The 24,643-nt window shown below is 38.9% G+C and overlaps 1 protein-coding gene and 2 long non-coding RNA genes across 6 annotated transcripts in view; 2 read left to right on the forward strand and 1 right to left on the reverse strand.

Moving 5' to 3' along the window:
* The window catches only part of LOC145736186 (uncharacterized), a 35,144-nt gene that overhangs the window by 1,098 nt on the left and 9,403 nt on the right, over nucleotides 1-24,643 (forward strand). Inside the window, exon 2 of the long non-coding RNA XR_014179850.1 lies at nucleotides 16,878-16,913. This is a non-coding gene — a long non-coding RNA (uncharacterized LOC145736186). The remainder of the gene's footprint in view (nucleotides 1-16,877; nucleotides 16,914-24,643) is intronic.
* Nucleotides 448-23,470, reverse strand: LOC145736160 (liprin-beta-2-like). Of its 4 annotated transcripts, none has more exons than XM_081990434.1 (16): nucleotides 23,305-23,470; nucleotides 20,307-20,641; nucleotides 20,059-20,252; nucleotides 14,205-14,336; nucleotides 13,997-14,149; nucleotides 13,738-13,930; nucleotides 12,299-12,497; nucleotides 12,016-12,192; nucleotides 8,159-8,371; nucleotides 8,016-8,081; nucleotides 7,752-7,962; nucleotides 4,764-4,989; nucleotides 3,958-4,494; nucleotides 3,604-3,874; nucleotides 1,802-1,933; nucleotides 448-1,410 (listed from the first exon to the last, which is right to left on the reverse strand). In XM_081990434.1, exons 2-16 carry the CDS (start codon nucleotides 20,627-20,629, stop codon nucleotides 1,282-1,284), a joined length of 3,156 nt encoding a protein of 1,051 aa, XP_081846560.1. In that variant the 5' UTR covers nucleotides 20,630-20,641; nucleotides 23,305-23,470; the 3' UTR covers nucleotides 448-1,281. The 4 variants fall into 4 exon arrangements, with proteins under 4 accessions (XP_081846560.1, XP_081846562.1, XP_081846559.1 ...); XM_081990436.1 differs by having other exon boundaries at nucleotides 13,771-13,939; XM_081990433.1 differs by having other exon boundaries at nucleotides 13,738-13,939.
* Nucleotides 4,120-4,617, forward strand: LOC145736183 (uncharacterized). Its single transcript, XR_014179849.1, has 2 exons — nucleotides 4,120-4,259; nucleotides 4,326-4,617. It is a non-coding gene; the product is annotated as an uncharacterized LOC145736183 (long non-coding RNA).

A 24,643-nucleotide genomic window follows, 5' to 3' on the forward strand; every position in this document is an offset into this window, starting at 1 on the left:
TTTTAGGACCTTTCAGAGCATGCTGAGGAGTTTCTAGAAGGGTTTGGAAGATTTTCAAAGCTTCTAGATATTCTGGAAGCTTTTATAAATGTTTGAAATGTGTTGGACAGTTTCTGGGGGCTTTTAGATGTTTCTAGGTATTCTGGAATGTTTTAGAAACATCTGCAAGGTATTTGGAAGGTTCTGAATGCTTTTCAGAGCTCATAGAAGTTCTGGAAGCTTTTAGGACCTTTCAGAGCATGCTGAGGAGTTTCTAGAAGGATTTGGAAGATTTTCAAAGCTTCTAGATATTTTGGAAGCTTTTAGAAATGTTTGGAATGTGTTGGACACTTTCTGGAATGTTTTAGAAACATCTGGAAGGTTCTGAATGCTTTTCAGAGCTCGTAGAAGTTCTGGAAGCTTTTAGAAACCTAATAATTAAATAATTTTTACGAATGAAACAAAAACTTCATAAAAATTAATATATTTCTAGTGTGACTCGGTATAATTTTATTAAAATATGTATAATTCAAACAATTATTATATATTAGAAAAAAATTACATAATCCTTAATTACAAAATGCATCTTTTTGGTAACACACAGGGTAAGTTTTTTGCCTCACCCTGTATAGTTTGTCAAATGGTCAAAAATGTACACTGTAACGTGAATACATTGAAAATTATTAGGTACTAACTCTAAAAAACATGAAAACTCCTCTAAGAACAGTTTTGACATTTGACAGTGGAAAACAGACATTTTTCGGGGTAAAGTGGTATCAAAAAACGGGGTATAAGTAGTATTGTCACCTAAAAGGATGGTTCTGGTGCCCAAAAAGAAAACCAAACCTAAATTTGAGCATGACAGTTTTGACACTTGGTTCTTGGTCAAAATCACCATTTTTTTTTTGAAATACACGGTGGAATAACTACACGCATCTAACGCTCCCTGTATATTTTTTTTTAAAGTTAACTCTTATACAGTAAGTTACAGTCTGCTACGTAACAAAATTGGGGCCACCCCCGTGACGTCACTTATAGTTTACTGTGATTTTGTTGTATTTGAGCTTGGTCTGTCAAAAGTAGGTTGACAGTGTTGCCAACTACTACAACAACGATAAAATTCACTTACTAAGGCAAACGGGTTTTTCTCTCTCTCTTTTTTTCCTATAACAACACTATATTAACATATCAAAAAAGGGGGGGGGGGGGAAGACGTTTTGTTATTAATACTTGCAATTAAACCGTTTGGATTTTGTTTTTTAAAAAAAAAAGCAGTTCCCAAACGGTTTGGTGTGACGTAATTTAAACGTGTCTCAGGGTAACTGGTGAGTTGCGCACTGAGGCCGGTAACGACCTGGTGGCCGGCAACGGTGGCTTGTCAACGAGACGATAAGCATCCTCGGCCTCTAGGTTTTCCTTCTTCGTCGTCATCTGTCAAAACGCAAAGCTGTCATTAATGTCATTCGCGCAGTGACGTCACAATAATGATTGTGACTCTGGTTTAGTTAACTAGCTACAGTCAAAACTAGAAAGCCAACTATTAATTGGTTATGTTACTGAAGCACTCTGTATTTGTTTGAATTTGTGTGATTTGTGTTATAGTTCTACGTTGTCTAAGCAATACACACTATGACAGTATTAATTAAATCGAAGAGAGTGTTAGTGCATTAGTTACCCCAATCGATAACGAGAGGGCGCCACCGCCACAAAAATCAACAATGAATGATCAATATCTCGGGAATCTTGATTAATCGAAGGCGGCATGAAATAATCGGCTGATCAAAATTACGATTGAAACGGTTAATTTAGGTTAGTAACTTACACCCGGGTTAAGTGTGGAACTACTCGGATCACCTGACTGTTTGTCCTGCTGCAACGGACACACCAAATCGCCGTAGTCGGCCTCGCCTTTGCTTTTTTTCCGTTTTAGGGAAAATTGAGACTTTTTGGCCACCTGAAATATGATTTTTCACCCCTTTAAACGCGTGCGTCACTTGGTTAACCAGTATTCCAGTCTGTCAGTACACTGTCAACTGTCAAAATCCGTTCACCACATCCGCAACTGTTTTGAGTCAGTTGACGAGTATTTCAGTCTGTCAGTGCAGTGTCAACTGTCAAAATGTGTACCATTAAGCTCTAAATGTATAAAACACACTTAAAAACCCACAGAGCCATTTCAAAGTAATTTCACTGTATTTGATACCTCCATGACTGTTTTTAAAGCAGTATTGTCTGTTTGACAAATTTTTGAGTCTGTCAGTAAAGTGTCAACTGTCAAAATGTGTTCCATTAAGCTCTAAAGCTATAAAACACACTTCAAACATTGCAGGACCGTTTCAAAGTGTTTTATACCTCCATGACTGTTTTCAAAGCAGTATTGTCTGTTTGACAAACGTTTGAGTCTGTCAGTGCAGCGTCAACTGTCAAAATGTGTACCATTAAGCTCTAAATGTATAAAACACGCTTAAAAACCCAACAGAGCCATTTCAAAGTGATTTAAAAAGATTTTTTTGATTTTTTTTTAAAATTTTTTTTTTATTTTTTTTTAGTGATTTAGTGATTTTTTTTTAAATCTGATACCTCCATAACTGTAGTACAGTGTCAACTGTCAAAAATTCATTTCCACAACCCGAATTAAACGGTGAAATGGTCACGTGACCTGAAAATTGTCTCGCTGAAAAAGCGAAATACGGGGATGGTAAATGTCACGTGATGTTGAAAACTGTTTTAAATTATTCGACAACTGATAGAAATCGCGACGGTGACAATTCAATTTAGAGGCAAAGTTCCGGTTAAAAACTGTCTGTCAGATTTCAAGACGTTTCTCTGTCAATCTTCATCTGTCAAAATGGGTGTGACTTTTGAAAAAAAGCGGGTAAATGACAAAATGTCACGTGATCTAGAAAATTGCTTTGAAACAGGATTGGATTTCCACTTCGGAAAATGACAGATTTAAGTACATTTTTGGAATCCTCATTAAATTTCCTATCCAATAACCTGAAAAAACACTTCAAAATTTGATATAGTCAGGGAGAAAAGCGGTGTCAAAGTTTAAACTGCCAAAAACACAGTTTAAAAGGACAGTCAGAGACAAAATTGCTTGTCAAACCCACTTGGAGTGCGAAAATGACAGTTTGAAGCACATTTTTGGAATCCTCATTAAATTTCCTATCCAATAACCTAAAAAACACTCCAAAATTGGGTACAGTCAGTGAGAAAAGTGGTGTCAAAGTTGAAACTGCTAAAAACACAGTTTGAAAAGACAGTCAGAGACAAAAATGCTTGTCAAACCCACTTTGAATAGGAAAATGACAGTTTGAAGCACATTTTTGGAATCCTCATTAAATTTCCTATCCAATAACCTAAAAAACACTCCAAAATTGGGTACAGTCAGTGAGAAAAGTGGTTTCAAAGTTGAAACTGCTAAAAACACAGTTTGAAAAGACAGTCAGAGTCAAAAATGCTTGTCAAACCCACTTGGAGTGCGAAAATGACAGTTTGAAGCACATTTTTGGAATCCTCATGAAATTTCCTATCCAATAACCTAAAAAACACTCCAAAATTTGGTACAGTCAGGGAGAAAAGTGGTGTCAAAGTTTAAACTCTCGTGCGCAGCAACCTTACCTTGAGTTTGGCGCTGGGCGTCAACGGGACGTATCCCATGGTGGTTTCCAGTTCCCGTTTCTCCTGTATAATGTCCTTGCCCAGCAACTCCTTGAAATGGGTGTTTAAGTGGCGCCTGAGCAGCGTTTTCCCCGGTGGAATGGACAGCAGCGACGCCAGCAAATCGGCGGTGAATTTCGGCTCTAAAACCATCAATCCACCGTGAACACCAGCTCCGCGTAAATTGGGCGCGTACTCTGCCAAATCGACAGCACGCAACCATTCCATAACCCTAAAATAGTCACATTTTGACATTTGTCAAAGAAACAGTCACGTGACGTTTGTAAAGCAATTGCGAGCAAAATTTTCACTCACCGATGCGTGGTCCACAAAGAAATCAGCCTCGGCGCAGGTTTGTCCGGGTCGTCGGGCAACGATCTGCGCTGTAAACAGGTCGGTTCGTAGTTGTTTTCGCGCAACACTTGAATGCCCCGTTTAATACTGGCCACGTGGAGCAAGGACGTCACGTGCATTAGTGCCAAGTCGTCGATGGTGAGGCGGTGCAACACTCGACCGTCCACACGGTTAATAAGAAAGTTTTCCTTGTATTGAGGCAGTCCGGCATCGTCCAACCAACGTAACACCCAGGCCGTGTCCAATTTTCCTGCTTTGGACAGGTAAGGGTCGCTGGAACAGTTTTCGGCCGTGTCGATCAAGGCTAATTGGAGTTTTTTGCGGTGAAGAGGGTTTTTCAGGTTCAATTCCTTCTCGATTTCGGTTATGGAGCTTTCCTGGAGCTGTTGCCCGTTTTTCACCCAACGTTTCGCCTCCCCCACGTACTGGTCCAAACCGAGGTCTTGCAGCCAATCGCAAATGTTTTCGGTGTCCCACTCGGCAAACGGCTTGTCCGGCCTATCACAATTCAATTAATATTGTTGCTAAATCAACTTTTAAACAGTTTTTTCTAACTAAAATAACTCAAAAACACAAAACAAAACCGACTACAAAACAAACTATCCCAACTGTCAGTGTCAACTGGTCTTTTTAACGTCACACTGTCAAGTTAGGCACTGCAACCCGCCTTACATCTGCGTGTATGGTGGGTTGCATGCAGTTTTTATTTATCTTTCTTTTTTTCATTTTTCAGATTGTTATGGGCTTTATTATTATGAATGAATTACCGTGGACTTAATTGGGGCTCGCTCCAGCCTAAACGCGCGGAGGCGGTGGCCCGGACTCCGCCCCTCTGAAACTCCCCAATTCCGGCCGGTAAATCCTCCAAATTTCCGGATCCGGACCGTTTGATTCGTCCAAATATCTTCTTGATTCCCTTATTTTTGTTGGTGAACGTCAGCGTGGGCGATCCGGGCGATTGTTCTTTGGAAACGTCCACTTTTTCCGTTTCCGCTAAGCCAAATTCGCTGTTAAACGCTTTGCGGAGCTACAGTGACGTCACGATGACGTAATTTGACAGTTAACGTCATTTTGACGTCACACTTTTCCAGGACCGTATTCTATAGGAAGGCGTGATGAGATGACGTTACGATCTACAGTGAAATTGGGCGAATTACATGGTTGCCAGATGTCAAGTTTCCTATAGAATACGCACCCAGACCTTTTGACACAAATTATCGACTGTAGTGTCAATTTGACAGTCGTCGATTACCAATCATTGCTGGGACAGCTATTCTCAAATTTGCACTATAAATATTTGAAGAAATATTGAAAGAGTGTCTTTCTACAACTGTCAGTGACGTCAGAACAGAGCAGTGAATGTTGCCAAACTGCAACATTTTTAGGAATCTTAAAAAATCGTGAAGCAGCTTTGTGACAGTTGACGCTGGATTTTGACGTAGCAGTCACGTGACAACTGTCAAATAAGTTGGCAGAATTTATCTGTATCAAGAAATTGGTTGGTAAAAACACTTTTCTTGCTTTCACTTTTACAGCTTGATGGTTTGACGTTTCTGGGTGTTTTTGACGTTTGACATTATACAGTGCCTTCCGACACTGCATCCAGTCAAATTAACTATTTTGACCGCGTTTTTAGTGATTTTAGGCCGTGGCTGCTTCAAATACCAATAACTCGAATAATTTGCCACTTACAGGGTGATTCAATACATCAATTTGTAGCCCTTGAAACGCTCTTTTGACCACTCTCTATAGTGTCTACAGTAAAAATGTCAAATAAGTGAATTATCTGCTGTTAAAGACGGCCTAAACCCAATTTGACCGTTGCTGCTTTAAATGTCAATAACTCGTTTATTATTGACAGCTGTCACGTGACGTTAAGGTACTTTTTAATTGTTTAATTGAACTGTGACGTCACAACTGTCAAAAACCAGTCGATGAAGCTATAAAGTCAATTTCATTCAACGGAATTTAAGATATTTAATATTACAGCTCCACATTGTTGTTTGAGGCTAGTTTTTACATTTGTGACATACTTGACAGCTGTCACGTGACGTCAGGACACTTTTTAGCTTGACTGTGACGTCACAACTGTCAAACGCGACTTCCTGAAGCTATAAAATCCATTTTGTTTAAGGGAAATTAATACTTTCACTTTTACAGCTTCACATTGTTGTTTGAGGCTATTTTTGACAGTTGTGACATGATTGGCAGATTCCACGAGACGTTAAGACACTTTTTGAATTGAACTGTGACGTCACAGCTGTCAAAAACCAGTCCATGAAGCTATAAAGTCCATTTCATTCAACGGAATTTAAAATATTCACTTTTACAACTCCAGATTGTTGTTTGAGATTAGTTTTGACAATTTTGACATAGTTGACAGCTGTCACGTGACTTTAAGACACTTCTTAACTCAACACTGACGTCACAACTGTCAAAACCAGTCCATGAAGCTATAAAGTCAATTTCATTCAACGGAATTTAAAATATTCAATTTTACAGCTTCAGATTGTTGTTTGAGGTTAGTTTTGACAGTTGCGACATGGTTGACAGCTGTCACGTGACGTCAAGACACTTTTTAGCTTGACTGTGACGTCACAACTGTCAAAAACCAGTCCATGAAGCTATAAAGTCAATTTCATTCAACGGAATTTAAAATATTCACTTTTACAGCTCCACATTGTTATTTGAGGCTAGTTTTGACAGTTGTGACGTAGTTGACAGCTGTCACGTGACTTTGGGATACTTTTTAACTCGACAGTGACGTCACAACTGTCAAAAACCCGTCCATGAAGCTATGAAATCCATTTCGTTTAACGGAATTTAAAATATTAAATTTTGCAGCTTCAGATTGTTGTTAGAGGCTAGTTTTGACATGTGTGACAGCTGCCACGTGACGTCAAGACACTTTTAGCTTGACTGTGACGTCACAACTGTCAAACACCGATCCATGAAGCTATAAAATCCATTTCGTTTAGCGGAAATGAAGACTGTCACTTTTACACCTCCACTTTCCTGTGCTGCTTTAATTGTCCATAACTCGGTTATTTTGTAACTTACAGGGTGATGCAATATATATCATTTGAAAGCACTCGAAATGTACTTTCGATCACCGTAAGTAGTATTTCTAGTAAAAATGTCAAATAACTCGGTTATTTGTTGTTAAAGACCGAGTTGACTGAATTTGACAGTTGCTGCTTAAAACGTCAATAACTCGGTTATTATGCCACTTACCGGGTGATTCAATATACCAATTTAAAGCCCTTGAAATGCTCTTTCGACCACCCTGTATAGTGTCCAAAGGAAAAACGTCAAATAACGGAGTTATGAACTGTTAAAAGTGGGATCGTTTATCGTCAAGTCAGAAGGTACAAAATGGCCAATTCTGCTCTCGAATGGTCGCATTATTTTATCGAAACTACCCTTTTGGGGGTTACTTTAGTCGGCCTTAAGGGATTACATCAAATCCGGGCTCTTTACGACCCTTTTACTGTCTGAAACGCTTCTTTCCGTGCATTTACACTCAGATTAATAAATTCTCGACAAATTTAACATCGAGAATGGCTGTCCCGGTGAAAAACAACAACAATCACACAAAAATAGGGTGTTATAAGTGAATAGCTCGGCATTAACTTAGGAGAAAGCTTTTTGGATACGTTTAGCAGCTGCTAAGCCGCTGAAAGCGCTAGAATAAAGCGAAAAGAACCGAAAAAGAGAGAGAGAAAACAACAAATGTACCACCGGAGCTATATCACCTAAATTGGGCACCGAAAACCCTCGAATTCGGCCGCCCATCGACATATTCAGATGCTGTAAACTCCTACCGAATGCCACGCCCTTTTTCTGCGGATTCGCGTTGCCGTCCATTCCAAAACCATTCGAATCGCCGCCATTGGTCAGAAATTGTTGCCTGGGCAAGCTGCCGTATTGCACGTCAATTTGACGTTTATAGGTCGATGGAGGCGTCTGGAATTCAAATTAACCGTACAAACCAAGCAATTTCGATGCGACTCTCTTACTTTTGGTCTGAACAAATCGTTTGATGGGGCCACCACCGGACTGGGGGAAGGCGAGTTTCGTGGACCCTAAAATAGTGAGATAATTGCACGCGCCAGACAAAGACAGAATTTTCGCCTACTTGGACTTATCAATGTTCTTTTACCTGATTGGAGTGTTGGGGCGTTGACGTCAGTTGTGACGTAGACGAGCCACGTGGCATTAAGGGTGGTTTTCTGCCGTCCGAATTGTTGTTATACTGGGTGTTGCGCAGTTCCAAGTTTTCCCGCTCTAAAGCGGTGGCGGTTAGTTTCAATTCGCTCATAATCGACATTAATTCCAATTTTTGGGTTTCCAAAGAAGATCTTGACAGCATTTCCTGCATTAATTAACGTCATTAAGTTACAATGTTTTTTTTTCTTCAAAATTTGACAGCTGACTGCGTCTGTCAACTGTCAACTTTCTTAAATTCAGAGAATAGATTAAACCAGTCAAAAACATTCCTTAACCTAACCTATAAATACAAAGTTGAATTACCACGTGACATTTTGTATAATTTTAATTGGTGGTGTTTGCATTTTTTTCTCATCCATTCTGTCTCAGTAAACCGCGCAGCTTTCAGTTTTTTAGAGTTAACTAACACAGTTAACTTTGACAGTGTAAATTGACCCTTAAACCGACAGAATACTGATTTCCTCAGCCAACTAGTGGAGGAGTTTAGATTATGCACTTTTTGGACAAATGTCAACTTAAACCTATCGTAACAACTTTGCCACGTTTGACAGCTGTCACTTTCCCACAGCTGTGACACAGAGAAGCTTTTTGTCTGTGACTGTCCTTTCAAACTGTGTTTCTGGCTGATCAAACTTTGACCCCGCTTTTCTCACTGACTGTACCAAATTTTGGAGTGTTTTTCAGGTTATTGGATAGGAAATTTAATGAGGAATCCAAAAATGTGCTTAAAACTGTCAATTTCCCGCTCTAAGTGGGTTTGACAAGCAATTTTCTCACTGACTGTCTTTTCAAATTGTGTTTTTGGCAGTTCAAACTTTGACCCCACTTTTCTCACTGACTGTACCAAATTTTGGGGTGTTTTTTCAGGTTATTGGATAGGAAATTTAATGAGGATTCCAAAAATGTGCTTAGAACTGTCATTTTCCCACTCTAAGTGGGTTTGACAAGCATTTTTGTCTCTGTCTTTCCAAATTGTGTTTTTGACAGTTTAAACTTTGACCCCACTTTTCTCCCTGACTGTACCAAATTCTGGAGTGTTATTTCAGGTTATCTTATAGGAAATTTAATGAGGATTCCAAAAATGTGCTTAAAACTGTCATTTTCTCACTCCAAGTGGGTTTGACAAGCATTTTTGTCTCTGACTGTCTTTCCAAATTGTGTTTTTGGCAGTTTCAACTTTGACACCACTTTTCTCCCTGACTGTACCAAATTTTGGAGTGTTTTTTCAGGTTATTGGATAGCAAATTTAATGAGGATTCCAAAAATGTGCTTAAAACTGTCATTTTCCTACTCTAAGTGGGTTTGACAAGCACTTTTGTCGCTGACTGTCTTTTCAAACTGTGTTTTCGTCATTTCCAACTTTGACACCACTTTTCTCCCTGACTGTACCAAATTTTGGGGTGTTTTTTCAGGTTATTGGATAGGAAATTTAATGAGAATTCCAAAAATGTGCTTAGAACTGTCATTTTCCCACTCTAAGTGGGTTTGACAAGCATTTTTGTCTCTGACTGTCTTTCCAAATTGTGTTTTTGACAGTTTAAACTTTGACCCCATTTTTCTCCCTGACTGTACCAAATTCTGGAGTGTTTTTTTAGGTTATCTTATAGGAAATTTAATGAAGATTCGAAAAATGTGCTTAAAACTGTCATTTTCCCACTCTAAGTGGGTTTGACAAGCATTTTTCTCACTGACTGTCCTTTCAAACTGTGTTTCTGGCAGTTTAAAGTTTGACACCACTTTTCTCACTGACTGTACCAAATTTTGGAATGTTTTTTCAGGTTATCTTATAGGAAATTTAATGAGGATTCCAAAAATGTACTTAAAATTGTAATTTTGCTACTCCAAGTGGGTTTGACAAGCATTTTAGTCTCTGACTGTCTTTTCAAATTGTGTTTTTGGTAGTTTAAACTTTGATCCCGCTTTTCTTCCTGACTATACGTAATTTTGGAGTGTTTTTCAGCTTCTTAGACAGGAAATTTAATGAGGATTCCAAAAATGTGCTTAAAACTGTCATTTTCCTACTCTAAGTGGGTTTGACAAGCACTTTTGTCGCTGACTGTCTTTTCAAACTGTGTTTTCGTCATTTCGAACTTTGACACCACTTTTCTCCCTGACTGTACTAAATTTTGGAGTGTTTTTTCAGGTTATCTTATAGGAAATTTAATGAGGATTCCAAAAATGTGCCTAAAACTGTAATTTTCCCACTCTAAGTAGGTTTGACAAGCATTTTTCTCACTGACTGTCCTTTCAAACTGTATTTCTGGCAGTTTAAAGTTTGACACCACTTTTTTCCCTGACTGTACTAAATTTTGGAGTGTTTTTTCAGGTTATTGGATAGGAAATGTAATGAGAATTCCGAAAATGTGTTTAAAACTGTCATTTTCTCACTCCAAGTGGGTTTGACAAGCATTTTTGTCTCTGACTGTCTTTCCAAATTGTGTTTCTGGCAGTTTAAACTTTGACACCGCTTTTCTCCCTGACTGTACCAAATTTTGGAGTGTTTTTTCAGGTTATCTTATAGGAAATTTAATGAGGAATCCAAAAATGTGCTTACAACTGTCATTTTCCCACTCCAAGTGGGTTTGACAAGCATTTTTCTCACTGACTGTCTTTTCAAACTGTGTTTTTGGCAATTTAAACTTTGATACCACTTTTCCTCGTGACTGTACCCAATTTTGAAGTGTTTTTTTAGGTTATCTTATAGGAAATTTAATGAGGATTCTAAAAATGTGCTTAGAACTGTCATTTTCGCACTCCAAGTGGGTTTCACAAGCAATTTTGTCTCTGACTGTCTTTTTCAAATTGTGTTTTTGGCAGTTTCAACTTTGACACCACTTTTCTCCCTGACTGTACCAAATTTTGGGGTGTTTTTTCAGGTTATCTTATAGGAAATTTAATGAGGATTCCAAAAATGTACTTAAAATTGTAATTTTGCTACTCCAAGTGGGTTTGACAAGCAATTTTGTCGCTGACTGTCTTTTCAAACTGTGTTTTCGTCATTTCCAACTTTGACACCACTTTTCTCCCTGACTGTACCAAATTTTGGGGTGTTTTTTCAGGTTATTGGATAGGAAATTTAATGAGGATTCCAAAAATGTGCTTAGAACTGTCATTTTCCCACTCTAAGTGGGTTTGACAAGCATTTTTGTCTCTGTCTTTCCAAATTGTGTTTTTGACAGTTTAAACTTTGACCCCACTTTTCTCCCTGACTGTACCAAATTCTGGAGTGTTTTTTTAGGTTATCTTATAGGAAATTTAATGAGGATTCCAAAAATGTACTTAAAACTGTCATTTTCTTATTCCAAGTGGGTTTGACAAGCATTTTTGTCTCTGACTGTCTTTTCAAAATGTGTTTTTGGTAGTTTCAACTTTGACACCACTTTTCTCCCTGACTGTACCAAATTTTGGAGTGTTATTTCAGGTTATCTTATAGGAAATTTACTACTTTAACTATAAACCATTGTACGAGTGCAAATCGACTAAAATACACTTTAAAGTGAAATTTTGACAGTTTGGTTACCAATTTCATGCTTAGGTCGGTCATAAGTCTCCTAGATGGCGTGATTGTCACTCTCAATATCGTAGCTTCGGGTCACGTGACTGTTTTAGTGTTTTCCAAACTTTTTTTTTTTAATTGCGTCCATTTTGCAATTTTTGACAGTTTGAAGTGACGTTTGGGTGGTTACAAGCTCGAAATTACCTTGATAGTGACAGTTTGACACATGCAATGTAAGTTGAGTTGGATTATAGTAAACTGGACCTGATTCGAACAAAATTGAGTCAACTCACCCGCTGTAACTTGTCCTCCGCGTCTGACAGGAGAGTTTTCTTTTCCTGGAGCACTTTTTCCAAATCGGAAATCTTGTCGGATTGCGCCTCGATCTGTTCGCTGAGCACCTGCACTTGCAACTGCAAATTGTCCTTTTCGAACTGGATTTTGCGCAGTTTTTCGTCCTGTTCCCCCGGCTACAAACCAGAAAACAAACAGTTTTATTGATGCTCTTTTGTCTTTAAAAAAAATAGGTAAAGTGATCTCCCAAACACACTCGAGCACTCGTTTCATTATTGCTACCTTGGAGTAGGGCGGGGCCCAATGATAGCCCCGCCCCTCGCCGTAAAAACAACAGGGCGGCGGCGCCACGTGGTACGCGCAGCACGACATCTCGTGGCGGTAACGCGAACAATCCCCGTAAATGTCAGGGTGACTTCCCCTGTCGGAATAACGATGTTCCATCAACATGGGACTGCTACCGTAACGTTGCGGATCGCACCTAAACAAACCACATTTTTTGCTTTGAAATATACAGGGTGTCCCAAATTCGGTTAAAATGTTATCTTTCCAAAATACTTTCAAACTATACGGGGTGCTTCAAGTTAATAGCTTATGTATGCCCTACGTCATTAGTTAAAATGGCCTACTTGACAGGTCGAAATTCAATATGGCCGCGGCCAGTGTAAATAGACCAGAAAAAAACTAAATTAATTTAGACAAAGTGTCAGTGCATTTTTCCAAGAAATCGTGAATAGCTCGCTTATTTGAACCATCCTGTATATACGAGCCGTATAACAAAAGAAAGGTAATGAATGGGGCTATCGCGTGACGTTGACAGGACCGGGCTAAGTTGCACCGTTTGGCCGCTAGAGAGCGTCAAAGTGGGTCGTACTTTTTTGTAAATATCTCACAAACAGTCCTAGTTAGAAAGTTGAAATTTTTACCATAAATATATGCATAAAAATACCGTTTGGCTGTGAAAAAAAAAAAATTTAATTTTTCCTTTTTTTCCCACCTAACCTAACCTAACCTAGCAAATTTTTTGGAAAAAAAAATCAAAATTTTAAAATTGACATTAACCGGCCAGATACTTTTGGATGGGCGGTAGAAACGTGACGTGGGGTGTCAAAAGGTCGTGAAGGCTTGTACAAGGGTGCCACGCCCTAAAAACTGTCAAAAAAATGACAGATAACGTATATTTTCAAGATCATCTCGAAAACGCTTATTTTGACACCAGAATCGGGTTCCTGATCAAAAATATGATCACGTGACTTTGTAACTTTCCCCGTTTGGCCGCCAGAGGGCGACAAAGTCACGTCTGTCAGACTAAAACAATAATTTTCACACTTATCCCTTTGACCTTGAATAACTTGGTTATTTACAAAGTTACGGGAAAAAGTCACTGAAGGTAAAAGATAGTCCAGACTGTCAGCTATTCAAAAATATGATCACATGACTTTGTAACTTTCCCCGTTTGGCCGCCAGAGGGCGTCAAAGTCACGTCTGTCAGACTAAAACAATAATTTTGACACTTTTCCCTTTGACCTTGAATAACTTGGTTATTTACAAAGTTACGGGAAAAAGTCACTGAAGGTAAAAGATAGTCCAGACTGTCAGCTATTCAAAAATACGATCACATGACCGGATAAGTATCACCGTTTGGCCGCCAGAGGGCGTCAAAGTAGACCAATTTTTTGACTCAAATTTAAGCACTATATTAGCGTTGCTACTAGTTCTACCTCTCGTGTCTCCTATGAAAACTTTCAAAATACCCATCGTAAGAAGCGGGCGGGGGACAACAGTAGCCATTTTGGTAGCCCAAATTCGGCTGGAAATCCTCCAGTCTTGGAGGACTTTTCACGTGCGACGATCGGGACTTTTGGTCGCGTTCCTCCCGTTTCATCTGTCTGCGCCGGTCCAAACTGCCCGGAGCTGAAGGTCCTGAAGATGGTTTTCACTGAAAAAGCTTTCCAGTCACCCAAACGGGTGGACACTCACCGGACGGCGCTCTTTTGGGCGTTTTGTCCCGCCTGGAAATGGGCGGTTTGGACACCGGAGGCACTTCCTCCTCCATTTTGACGGGGGAGGGCGCCGGAGGGGGCTCTTTACGAATCCATTGGAAATCGCTGGTGCACCTGGTGGAGCCCGAATCTGAAATTACGAGTTAGAGCGCGTGTGCGGACGTCGTGTTTGACTCGGAAACAACCTCCTAGGGTGCCCTGCCTCTCTGAAGATGACGTAGACAAGTCTGAGGTGGAATCTCGATTCGAAACGCTGCCCGACCAATGGTTTCGGTCTTTTAGCGTGGATTCGTCGATGCTGGAGTCATCTTCGCACCCTAAAAATTATTCAATCGTCACGTGACCTAAAAATGGTGGCACACCCATTTAAAATAACCGTTTTTCTTAATTTTGTCCCTGACTGTCCTTTTAAACTGTGTTTCTGTCAGTTCAAACTTTGACACCGTTTTTCTCCCTGACTGTACCAAATTTTGGAGTGTTTTTTAGGTTATTGGATAGGAAATTTCATAAGGATTCCAAAAATGTGCTTAAAACTGTCATTTTCTCACTCCAAGTAGGTTTTACAGGCAATTTTGTCCCTGACTGTCCTTTCAAACTGTGTTTCTGGCAGTTCAAACTTTGACACCGTATTTCTCCCTGACTGTATCAAATTTTGAAGTGTTTTTTAGGTTATTGGATAGGAAATTTCATGAGGATTCCAAAAATGTGCTTAAAACTGTCATTTTCCTACTCTAAGAGAGTTTGACAAGCAATTTTGTCCCTGACTGTCCTTTCCAACTCTGTTTCTGTCAGTTCAAACTTTGACACCGTATTTCTCCCTGACTGTACCAAATTTTGAAATGTTTTTTAGGTTATTGGATAGGCAATTTAATGAGGATTCCAAAAATGTGCTTAAAACTGTCATTTTCCTACTCTAAGAGGGTTTGACAAGCAATTTTGTCTCTGACTGTCCTTTCCAACTGTGTTTCTGTCAGTTCAAACTTTGACACCGCTTTTCTCTCTGACTGTACCAAATTTTGGAGTGTTTTTTAGGTTATTGGATAGGAAATTTAATGAAGATTCCAAAAATGTGCTTAAAACTGTCATTTTCTCACTCCAAATGAGTTTTACACGCAATTTTGTCACTGACTGTCTTTTCGTCGTTTCCAACTTTGACACCACTTTTCTCCCTGACTGTACCAAATTTTGGAGTGTTTTTAGGTTATTGGATAGGAAATTTAATGAGGATTCCAAAAATGTGCTTAAAACTGTCATTTTCCCACTCTAAGTGGGTTTGACAAGCATTTTTCTCACTGACTGTCCTTTCAAACTGTGTTTCTGGCAGTTTAAAGTTTGACACCACTTTTCTCACTGACTGTACCAAATTTTGGAATGTTTTTTCAGGTTATCTTATAGGAAATTTAATGAGGATTCCAAAAATGTACTTAAAATTGTAATTTTGCTACTCCAAGTGGGTTTGACAAGCATTTTAGTCTCTGACTGTCTTTTCAAATTGTGTTTTTGGTAGTTTAAACTTTGACCCCGCTTTTCTTCCTGACTATACGTAATTTTGGAGTGTTTTTCAGCTTCTTAGACAGGAAATTTAATGAGGATTCCAAAAATGTGCTTAAAACTGTCATTTTCCTACTCTAAGTGGGTTTGACAAGCACTTTTGTCGCTGACTGTCTTTTCAAACTGTGTTTTCGTCATTTCCAACTTTGACACCACTTTTCTCCCTGACTGTACCAAATTTTGGGGTGTTTTTTCAGGTTATTGGATAGGAAATTTAATGAGAATTCCAAAAATGTGCTTAGAACTGTCATTTTCCCACTCTAAGTGGGTTTGACAAGCATTTTTGTCTCTGACTGTCTTTCCAAATTGTGTTTTTGACAGTTTAAACTTTGACCCCACTTTTCTCCCTGACTGTACCAAATTCTGGAGTGTTTTTTTAGGTTATCTTATAGGAAATTTAATGAAGATTCCAAAAATGTGCTTAAAACTGTCATTTTCCCACTCTAAGTGGGTTTGACAAGCATTTTTCTCACTGACTGTCCTTTCAAACTGTGTTTCTGGCAGTTTAAAGTTTGACACCACTTTTCTCACTGACTGTACCAAATTTTGGAATGTTTTTTCAGGTTATCTTATAGGAAATTTAATGAGGATTCCAAAAATGTACTTAAAATTGTAATTTTGCTACTCCAAGTGGGTTTGACAAGCATTTTAGTCTCTGACTGTCTTTTCAAATTGTGTTTTTGGTAGTTTAAACTTTGACCCCGCTTTTCTTCCTGACTATACGTAATTTTGGAGTGTTTTTCAGCTTCTTAGACAGGAAATTTAATGAGGATTCCAAAAATGTGCTTAAAACTGTCATTTTCCTACTCTAAGTGGGTTTGACAAGCACTTTTGTCGCTGACTGTCTTTTCAAACTGTGTTTTCGTCATTTCCAACTTTGACACCACTTTTCTCCCTGACTGTACTAAATTTTGGAGTGTTTTTTCAGGTTATCTTATAGGAAATTTAATGAGGATTCCAAAAATGTGCCTAAAACTGTAATTTTCCTACTCTAAGAGGGTTTGACAAGCAATTTTGTCTCTGACTGTCCTTTCCAACTGTGTTTCTGTCAGTTCAAACTTTGACACCGCTTTTCTCTCTGACTGTACCAAATTTTGTGTGGTTTTTTAGGTTATTGGATAGGAAATTTAATGAGGATTCCAAAAATGTGCTTAAAACTGTCATTTTCTCACTCCAAATGAGTTTTACACGCAATTTTGTCACTGACTGTCTTTTCGTCGTTTCCAACTTTGACACCACTTTTCTCCCTGACTGTACCGAACATTGCAGTGTTTTTTTACGTCATTAAATATTTAATTTTTTTTCAGGAGAGCACAGAAAAAAGGAGTTACCGAATATACAGGGTGAGTCACTTAAAATTTCCTAAAAAAAAATGGCGGTTTTAAATGAAAAATTTTGAGAAATTCTTAAAAATTGCTTTAGCGGTCAAAGTGACTCTGACGTGTTTCACCCTGTATCTCCCTATGTTTAAGAACAAAAATTCTGAGAAAATCACAGAATATACAGGGTGAGTCACTTTAAAACTCCTGAAAAAAATTAAGGTCCTAAAATGTTTAGACAGTTGGTGGAGGCTGGTGGTAATTTTCAGTTCTTTTCTGCAGTTTGGCAACCTTGTCAATTTCCTAACTTGCTTTTACGTCAGTACGGTCCACTTTTTCTTGCCGCTTTTAGTCGTTATATTTCAAAATGTTTACTGTACAAAAACAGTGTTGCCAAACGTGTCTAGAAAACAAAAAAAAAAGCCGAAACTTTGTTCTTGGACTATCTGGAAAAAGCTTCAAAATGGGTCTAATTTAGGCTGAAAAAAACAGAGTTGCCAAATGTATCTAGAAAGAGTCAAATCTTACTGTACCAAACAGAAAATTTGGCATTGTTGCCAAATTATGTAGATTCCGTGGACGTGAGTATGAAAATTTCAAAATTATACATAAGAAACCAGTTAAAAGGAACAAACCATATTAATACAAGCAGTAAGATAAAGATGGCGACAAACGTCATGTATGTAGACACATGTCACTTGTCAAAGTTGCTATTTCTGTTTTTTTTATGTGCTATTCAAAAATATGATCACGTGACCGTGTAACTTTCCCCGATTGGCCGCCAGAGGGCGTCAAAGCCACGCCTGTCAGACTAAAACAATAATTTTGACACTTTTCGCTTTCACCTTTAATAACTTTGTTATTTAAAAAGTTACGAGCAAAAGTCACTGAAGGTAAAAGATAGTCCAGACCGTGGGCTATTAAAAATTTGATCACGTGACCGTGTAACTTGCCCCGTTTGGCCGCCAGAGTTGCCATTTCTGTGTCACTCATTGATTTGTTTCTCTCTTCTGTTTCTCAACTAAAAACCTGGACAAAATCACCTTTTTTCACTTTTTTCACCGTATAAACCGCACTAGGAACAGCACAATCTTACCATTAGAACTGGCTTGCATATTACTATGGAAACGAGGAAAAAAACAGGGAGATCACTAAAACACTGAATCCTTTACATGTTTTTACATTCAGTTTATCAGATTCGGGCTATTTTTGGACTGGACCGTTGCCAAGAGACGTGGATTTAGGATAGTTTTGGCCTATTTATTGGTCGCGTTATGAAAGACGCGTGCCGTAATAAGGCGATTACGGAATTTTGATAAAAATTGCTTTTTTTAATTGTTAATTAGCTCACCCTGTAACCAGGGCGAGGGATTAAAATAAATAATTAAATGAATTGTTTTGTCCGAGTCCGGACCTGCAAAATTCGCCATTTAGCGTGCAACACATGGTTTACATCCTTTCACATCAGAGAAACAGTGTCTAGTTTTGTCCCTGACTGTACCAAATTTTGTACTGTTTTTTTAGGTAATTGGATAGGAAATTTAATGAGGATTCCAAAAATGTGCTTAAAACTGTCATTTTCCTACTCTAAGTGGGTTTGATAAGCATTTTTGTCCCTGACTGTCCTTTGAAACTGTGTTTCTGTCAGTTCAAACTTTCACACCGCTTTTCTCCCTGACTGTACCAAATTTTGTGTGTTTTTTTAGGTTATTGGATAGGAAATTTAATGAGGATTCCAAAAATGTGCTTAAAACTGTCATTTTCCTATTCTAAGTGGGTTTAACAAACATTTTTGTCTCTGACTGTCCTTTCAAATTGTGTTTCTGTCAGTTCAAACTTTGACACAGCTTTTCTCCCTGACTGTACCAAATTTTGGAGTGTTTTTTAGGTTATTGGATAGGAAATTTCATGAGGATTCCAAAAATGTGCTTAAAACTGTCATTTTCTCACTCCAAGTGGGTTTTACACGCGATTTTGTCACTGACTGTCTTTTCGTCGTTTTCAACTTTGACACCACTTTTCTCCCTGACTGTACCAAATTTTGGAGTGTTTTTTAGGTTATTGGATAGGAAATTTAATGAGGATTCCAAAAATGTGCTTAAAACTGTCATTTTCCTACTCTAAGTGGGTTTGACAAGCATTTTTGTCCCTGACTGTCCTTTAAAACTAAGTTTGTGGCTGATCAAACTTTGACACCGCTTTTCTCCTTGACTGTACCAAATTTTGTGTGTTTTTTTAGGTTGTTGGATAGGAAATTTCATGAGGATTCCAAAAATGTGCTTAAAACTGTCATTTTCTCACTCTAAGTGGGTTTTACAAGCAATTTTGTCTCTGACTGTCCTTTCAAACTGTGTTTTCGTCATTTCTAACTTTGACACCGCTTTTCTCCCTGACTGTACCAAATTTTGCAGTGTTTTTTTAGGTTATTGGATAGGAAATTTAATGAGGATTCCAAAAATGTGCTTAAAACTGTCATTTTCTCACTCCAAGTGGGTTTTACAGCTGATTTTGTGCCTGACTGTCCTTTCAAACTGTGTTTCTGGCTGATCAAACTTTGACACCGCTTATCTCCCTGACTGTACAAAATTTTAGAGTGTTCTTTAGGTTATTGGATAAGAAATTTAATGAGGATTCCAAAAATGTGCTTAAAACTGTCATTTTCTCACTCCAAGTGGGTTTTACAGGCGATTTTGTCCCTGACTGTCCCTTAAACCAAATTTCAAACTAATTTGAAAATTTGTTGCTCCAAATCAGTTTTACCTAGATAACTCGAAAACGGTGCGAGTTACAAAAAAATTGCAAGAGACCAAAAATGTTCCTAATCAACTCCTTAACCCAGCACGGTAAGTTTACAGGGCCGTTTTTGCTTCCAGTATACAGGGTGTGCATGTGTAACTGTTTTTGGTCACCCTGAACGCAATTTTTCAGATAGAATTTTTTGCTTTACACCACTGGAAAGAGGAGCTCAAAACGGTTTTTTCAAGTGGTTGAACCACCCTGAACACCAAAAAATAACCGAGTTACAGGGTGTTCAAATTTCAAACCACAAAATTCGTCGCATCAAACCAGTTTTCGCTAAATAACTCAGAAACGGTGAGAGTTACGAACAATTTTGAAAGAGAGCAAAACAGTATTATACAGGGGGTGCACGAAAACTTTAAAAACTCACCTTTAGACGACCTGGTGCTACTGCAGCTCCCTCTCTCCTCCTCTGCGATGGTGGCCAAGCCCGCGTTGACGTACAGCTCCCCCTCGCTGTCACTGCTCCTCTCCAAACTGTCACTGTCAATATCCTGCTCCCCCTCGTACCCCACCACCATCAAAAGTTCCTCGGACGATTTTTCGAAAACTAAACTCCGCCCCCTTGTAACGGTGACCAGTTAGACGCAGAAAAAGAGGAAAAAGCACGTTACGCACCTGAATTTCACCTCCTCCTCCTCCGCGTCCTCCTCGCTGCGCAGATCTATGGTCAGGCAATTTTTCCGCGGTGGAAAACAGGGCGAAAACGCCTTTTCCACGTCTTCCGCGACCGAATTGAAATCGCGCACGGCCAATTCGAAATTCTCACTTCTTTGATCGGGCCCGTCTTGTTCTCGTCTATTTTCGGCCCCCGGATTGTTTTTTGTGCACTCGGGGAGCTTCCGCGTGCTGTTTTGAGGGGGGGGACCCCGTTTCGATTGTTTTTCCAGCACCGCCACCACAGCCGCCACCACCGCCCCACTTTTGCACACCTCCCTCATGGCCGTTCAGCGCTAACAAGATCAAAAGTCATTTGACAGCTGACGGAAAAGACATTTGACAAATGACAGTCGAGTTATTTTTGTCCTTAACCACGTCACACCTGGAACTAGTATAGTAATTTCACTATTTGACGTCATTCTATCAAATCAGCGTGAAACAGTATCAAATGTATTGTAATTTTGACAGTTGTGACGTTGGGGCTGTCAGTTTCAACTGTCAATTGGTCCCTTCTAAATCAGGCAACTGTCAAATTTAATCTCGTAGAGGTATAAAACAAGGAAACGTACATAAAAAATAATAAGATTCGTTGGACTTTGGTTGAAGGCATTTTATAGCTTTATGAGTGCAATTTTGACATTTGTGACGTTTCTATCTGTTTCAGTTTGACAGATTTGCTCACCCTGTATCTCTGGGCTGTTTATAATGATCATAAATAATTAATCACACTTTCTGATTATGGCCGGTGCTTTATAAGGCATTTTCAATTCTGTTGACGTCTTTAACGTTATTGTTATGCACAGAGGATTGCTAAAAAGGTGATTCGACTTTGACTAGCTTGCAAACTATGCAGGACCACTGTGTCAGAGCTGATCATTGTTTATTCATTGGCTACGACTCATGAATAATACACCAATTGTGTATAAAGTTGTCTCACTTCCCAGATAACGTACAACTTTGCTGTCCAAGCAAATTCCCCCCCTCAACCCTCTTCTCTGGCTGACTGAGGATGGTTTGATTTTTACGAAACTATTTCGAGTCGTAATCCACTGTGTACGACACAAAGAGCGACGTTCCCCTTAAATAATAGAAAAACCCAAAAATAAACCAGACAGCAGGAAATCAGGGCTTTGACGCACCCGTTTTGTGTTGCTTTGTTTAGTTGTGTTGCTCTAGTTTCAGAACTCATTAATATCGTAAAACATGCGCAGTATTTGCGCCAATCACACGGCACAGTGTGGTATAGTTTGTGATTGGTCGCTGATAGGCGCCATTTGCAATTTCCGCCATTTTGGATTGAGATAGCCCAGGGTTGATGGTACTCCTTTTCGACTAATTCGGGGACGGGGAATCCATCCCCGCTGTCAGATTTGACGTACCTGTCATCCAGTTCGAGAAATTTAAAAAAAATCAGGTTTGTACAACAGCTACCGGAAAATAAACGTCACCACTGAATTGCCCATCCTCGAATTAGTAGAAAACCAGCCCAAACTCGATTTTTTTGGAAATTTTCAAAATGGCGCTGATAGGCGCCATTTGCAATTTGCGCCATTTTGGATTGAGATAGCCCAGGGTTGATGGTACTCGTTTTCGACTAATTTGGGGACAGGGAATCCATCCCCGCTGTCAGATTTGACGTACCTGTCATCCAGTTCGAGAAACTTTGAAAAATTGAGGTTTATGTAACGGCTGTCGGAAAATAAACGTCACCACTGAATTGCCCATCCTCGAATTAGTAGAAAACCAGCCCAAACTCGATTTTTTTGGAAAATTTCAAAATGGCGCTAATAGGCGCCATTTTGAAGCCGGTCGTGTACTGGACCAGTTTGTCAGCGTCCGCAATTTTTTTAATCGAAAAATTACAATTTTCTCTTTCAATTAACACTTCGATTTTGACAGTCTACTGATTTAGTCTGGTCTGTCAAATACGTATTTCGACAAATAAGAACAACACAGATACCGTAGATCACGTGTGTTTCTGTCAAAGTCACGCAATTACAACAATTGCACGAAACTGTACGTCAATCACTTTGACAGCCGGTGTAACTCGCTTATTTTGACAGCTACAGGGTGGTTCAAAATACCAATTTAAAGCCCTTGAAACCCTCTTTTGACCACCCTGTATAATGTCTATGATCGCCAGTTAAATAACTGAGTTATTCAGTAGTAAATACAGAGTGAACTAAAGAAAATGTGAATCAAACAGTCTCCACTTTGACAGCCTGTAACTCGACTATTTTGACAGCTACAGGGTGGTTCAAAATACCAATTTAAAGCCCTTGAAACTCTCTTTTGATCACCCTGTATAATGTTTATAGTCACCAGTCAAATAACTGACTTATTTAGTAGTAAATACAGAGTGGACTAAGTGAGGTCTGAATCAAACAGTCTCCACTTTGACAGCCTGTAACTCGGCTATTTTGACAGCTACAGGGTGGTTCATTATACCATTTTGTAACCCTTGAAACACTGTTTTGACCACCCTATATAGTGTCGATTTGTATTGTCAAATAACGGAGTTATTTTTTGCAAAAAATTGACTTAACTAAATAAAATAAAAGACTCAAGAAACAGTGACTGTCTGCTGCAAGGGCGTGACGTATAAATTGACAGTTGCTTGACCAACGCGACTTACTAGAATCGGTCACGTGACTCATTGTTTTAGACCAATGACTACTCAGGAAAAGGTCTTTCAACCCTGATTGATTGAACAAAGCAAAAGGAAATGCGATAACGCAGTCGGACGTGATTTTATAAGCTAAATTTAGTTGCACACACTGTATAATCCAGACTGGAGGACGCTTTCGTTGTTCGTTTGTTTGTTTTGAGTCTCCCCCCCCCCCCCTGCAAATCAAAAGTCTGGAACGTTCCTGGTGCTGCGAATGCAATTAACTGTGCGTGCATATACAGAGTGGACAAAAATAACTCAACTTGAACCGTTCTGGCTGTAACAAACCTTGAATCAATCAGAAAAGTGCACTTGAAACACCACTTGAACCACCGAAGAACCCCGATAACATACTGGGCGATTCGGAACACTGAAAACAGGAAATTTACGATGCCAGACCCGCACACACGCCCGATTCGACACCGTCAGACTTTGGCGACAGCTTAAAATAAACTAAACGGCTAAATTAGTTGTTTAATTTTAGGTTTAATAACGTGCAGCAGCGCACTGTGTAAACCAATCACTAGCCAGTATTACGTACACTAGAAAAATAGTGAAAACCACACAAATTCACTCGGCATACATACAGGGAGATCACATTTACGAAATTATGAGAAAATTTACACTTACCCCAGTTTTTGTGACGTCACTAACCTGGAAAAAAAACAGTCACATTAATTCTTGACAAATGGTGAATGAGCCTATACATGGAAGTGTGCTAACACTTAAAATTACCTAAAAATCCTACATTTTGATACAGTGGAAATCAAATACAATTAAATTGACGTCACAGCTAGCAGATATTTTCCCGGAAAAGCTAAAAAAAATCTTAAAACCTACGGGATTTGGCTTGAATTGCCAGGAACCTCTAACATTCGAGTGATTTAGGTTTAAGTGACTTTCCGGATTTTTTTCCCAAAAAACTGTAAGTCTGAGGAAAAAAAGTAAAGAGACAAGAAAGTTTCTAAACTTATTGAACTACCCCCTGTAATTTTTTCACAGTGGAAGTGTCAGTTTGTACCGGGTTATGGCCGAAAGTAGGCAAACTGGGTAATTTAGGCTTGTAAGTGACTTTCCGGATTTTTTTCCCACAAAACTGTAAGTCTGAGAAAGAAAAGTAAAGAGACAAGAAAGTTTCTAAACTTATTCAACTACCCCCTGTAATTTTTTCACAGTGAAACTGTCAGTTTGTACCGGGTTATGGCCGAAAGTAGTCAAACTGTCACATTAATTCTTGACAAATGGTGAATGAGCCTATACATGGAAGTGTGCTAACACTTAAAATTACCTAAAAATCCTACATTTTGATACAGTGGAAATCAAATACAATTAAATTGACGTCACAGCTAGCAGATATTTTGCCGGAAAAGCTAAAAAATCTTGAATCCTACGGGATTTGGCTTGAATTGCCAGAAACCTCTAACATTCGAGTGATTTAAGTTTAAGTGAATTTTCCGCATTTTTTTCCCCCAAAACTGTAAGTCTGAGAAAGAAAAGTAAAGAGACAAGAAAGTATCTAAACTTATTGAACTACCCCCTGTAATTTTTTCACAGTGAAATTGTCAGTTTGTACCGGGTTACGGCCGAAAGTAGTCAAACTGTCACATTAATTCTTGACAAATGGTGA

This window comes from Ips typographus, linkage group LG12, assembly GCF_016097725.1.
Source record: "Ips typographus isolate SLU linkage group LG12, UJ_Ityp_2.0, whole genome shotgun sequence".
NCBI classification, from domain to species: Eukaryota; Metazoa; Arthropoda; class Insecta; order Coleoptera; family Curculionidae; genus Ips; species Ips typographus.

Excerpts from the sequence above, each read along its gene's own strand:
- LOC145736160 (XM_081990433.1), bottom strand. The coding sequence starts at position 20,629 with ATGAGGGAGGTGTGCAAAAGTGGGGCGGTGGTGGCGGCTGTGGTGGCG. Across the intron at positions 7,963-8,015 it reads ACGATTTGTTCAGACCAAAA|ACGCCTCCATCGACCTATAA; the intron begins GTAAGAGAGTCG and ends TTTGAATTCCAG. Across the intron at positions 4,495-4,763 it reads GAGCCCCAATTAAGTCCACG|GCCGGACAAGCCGTTTGCCG; the intron begins GTAATTCATTCA and ends GAATTGTGATAG.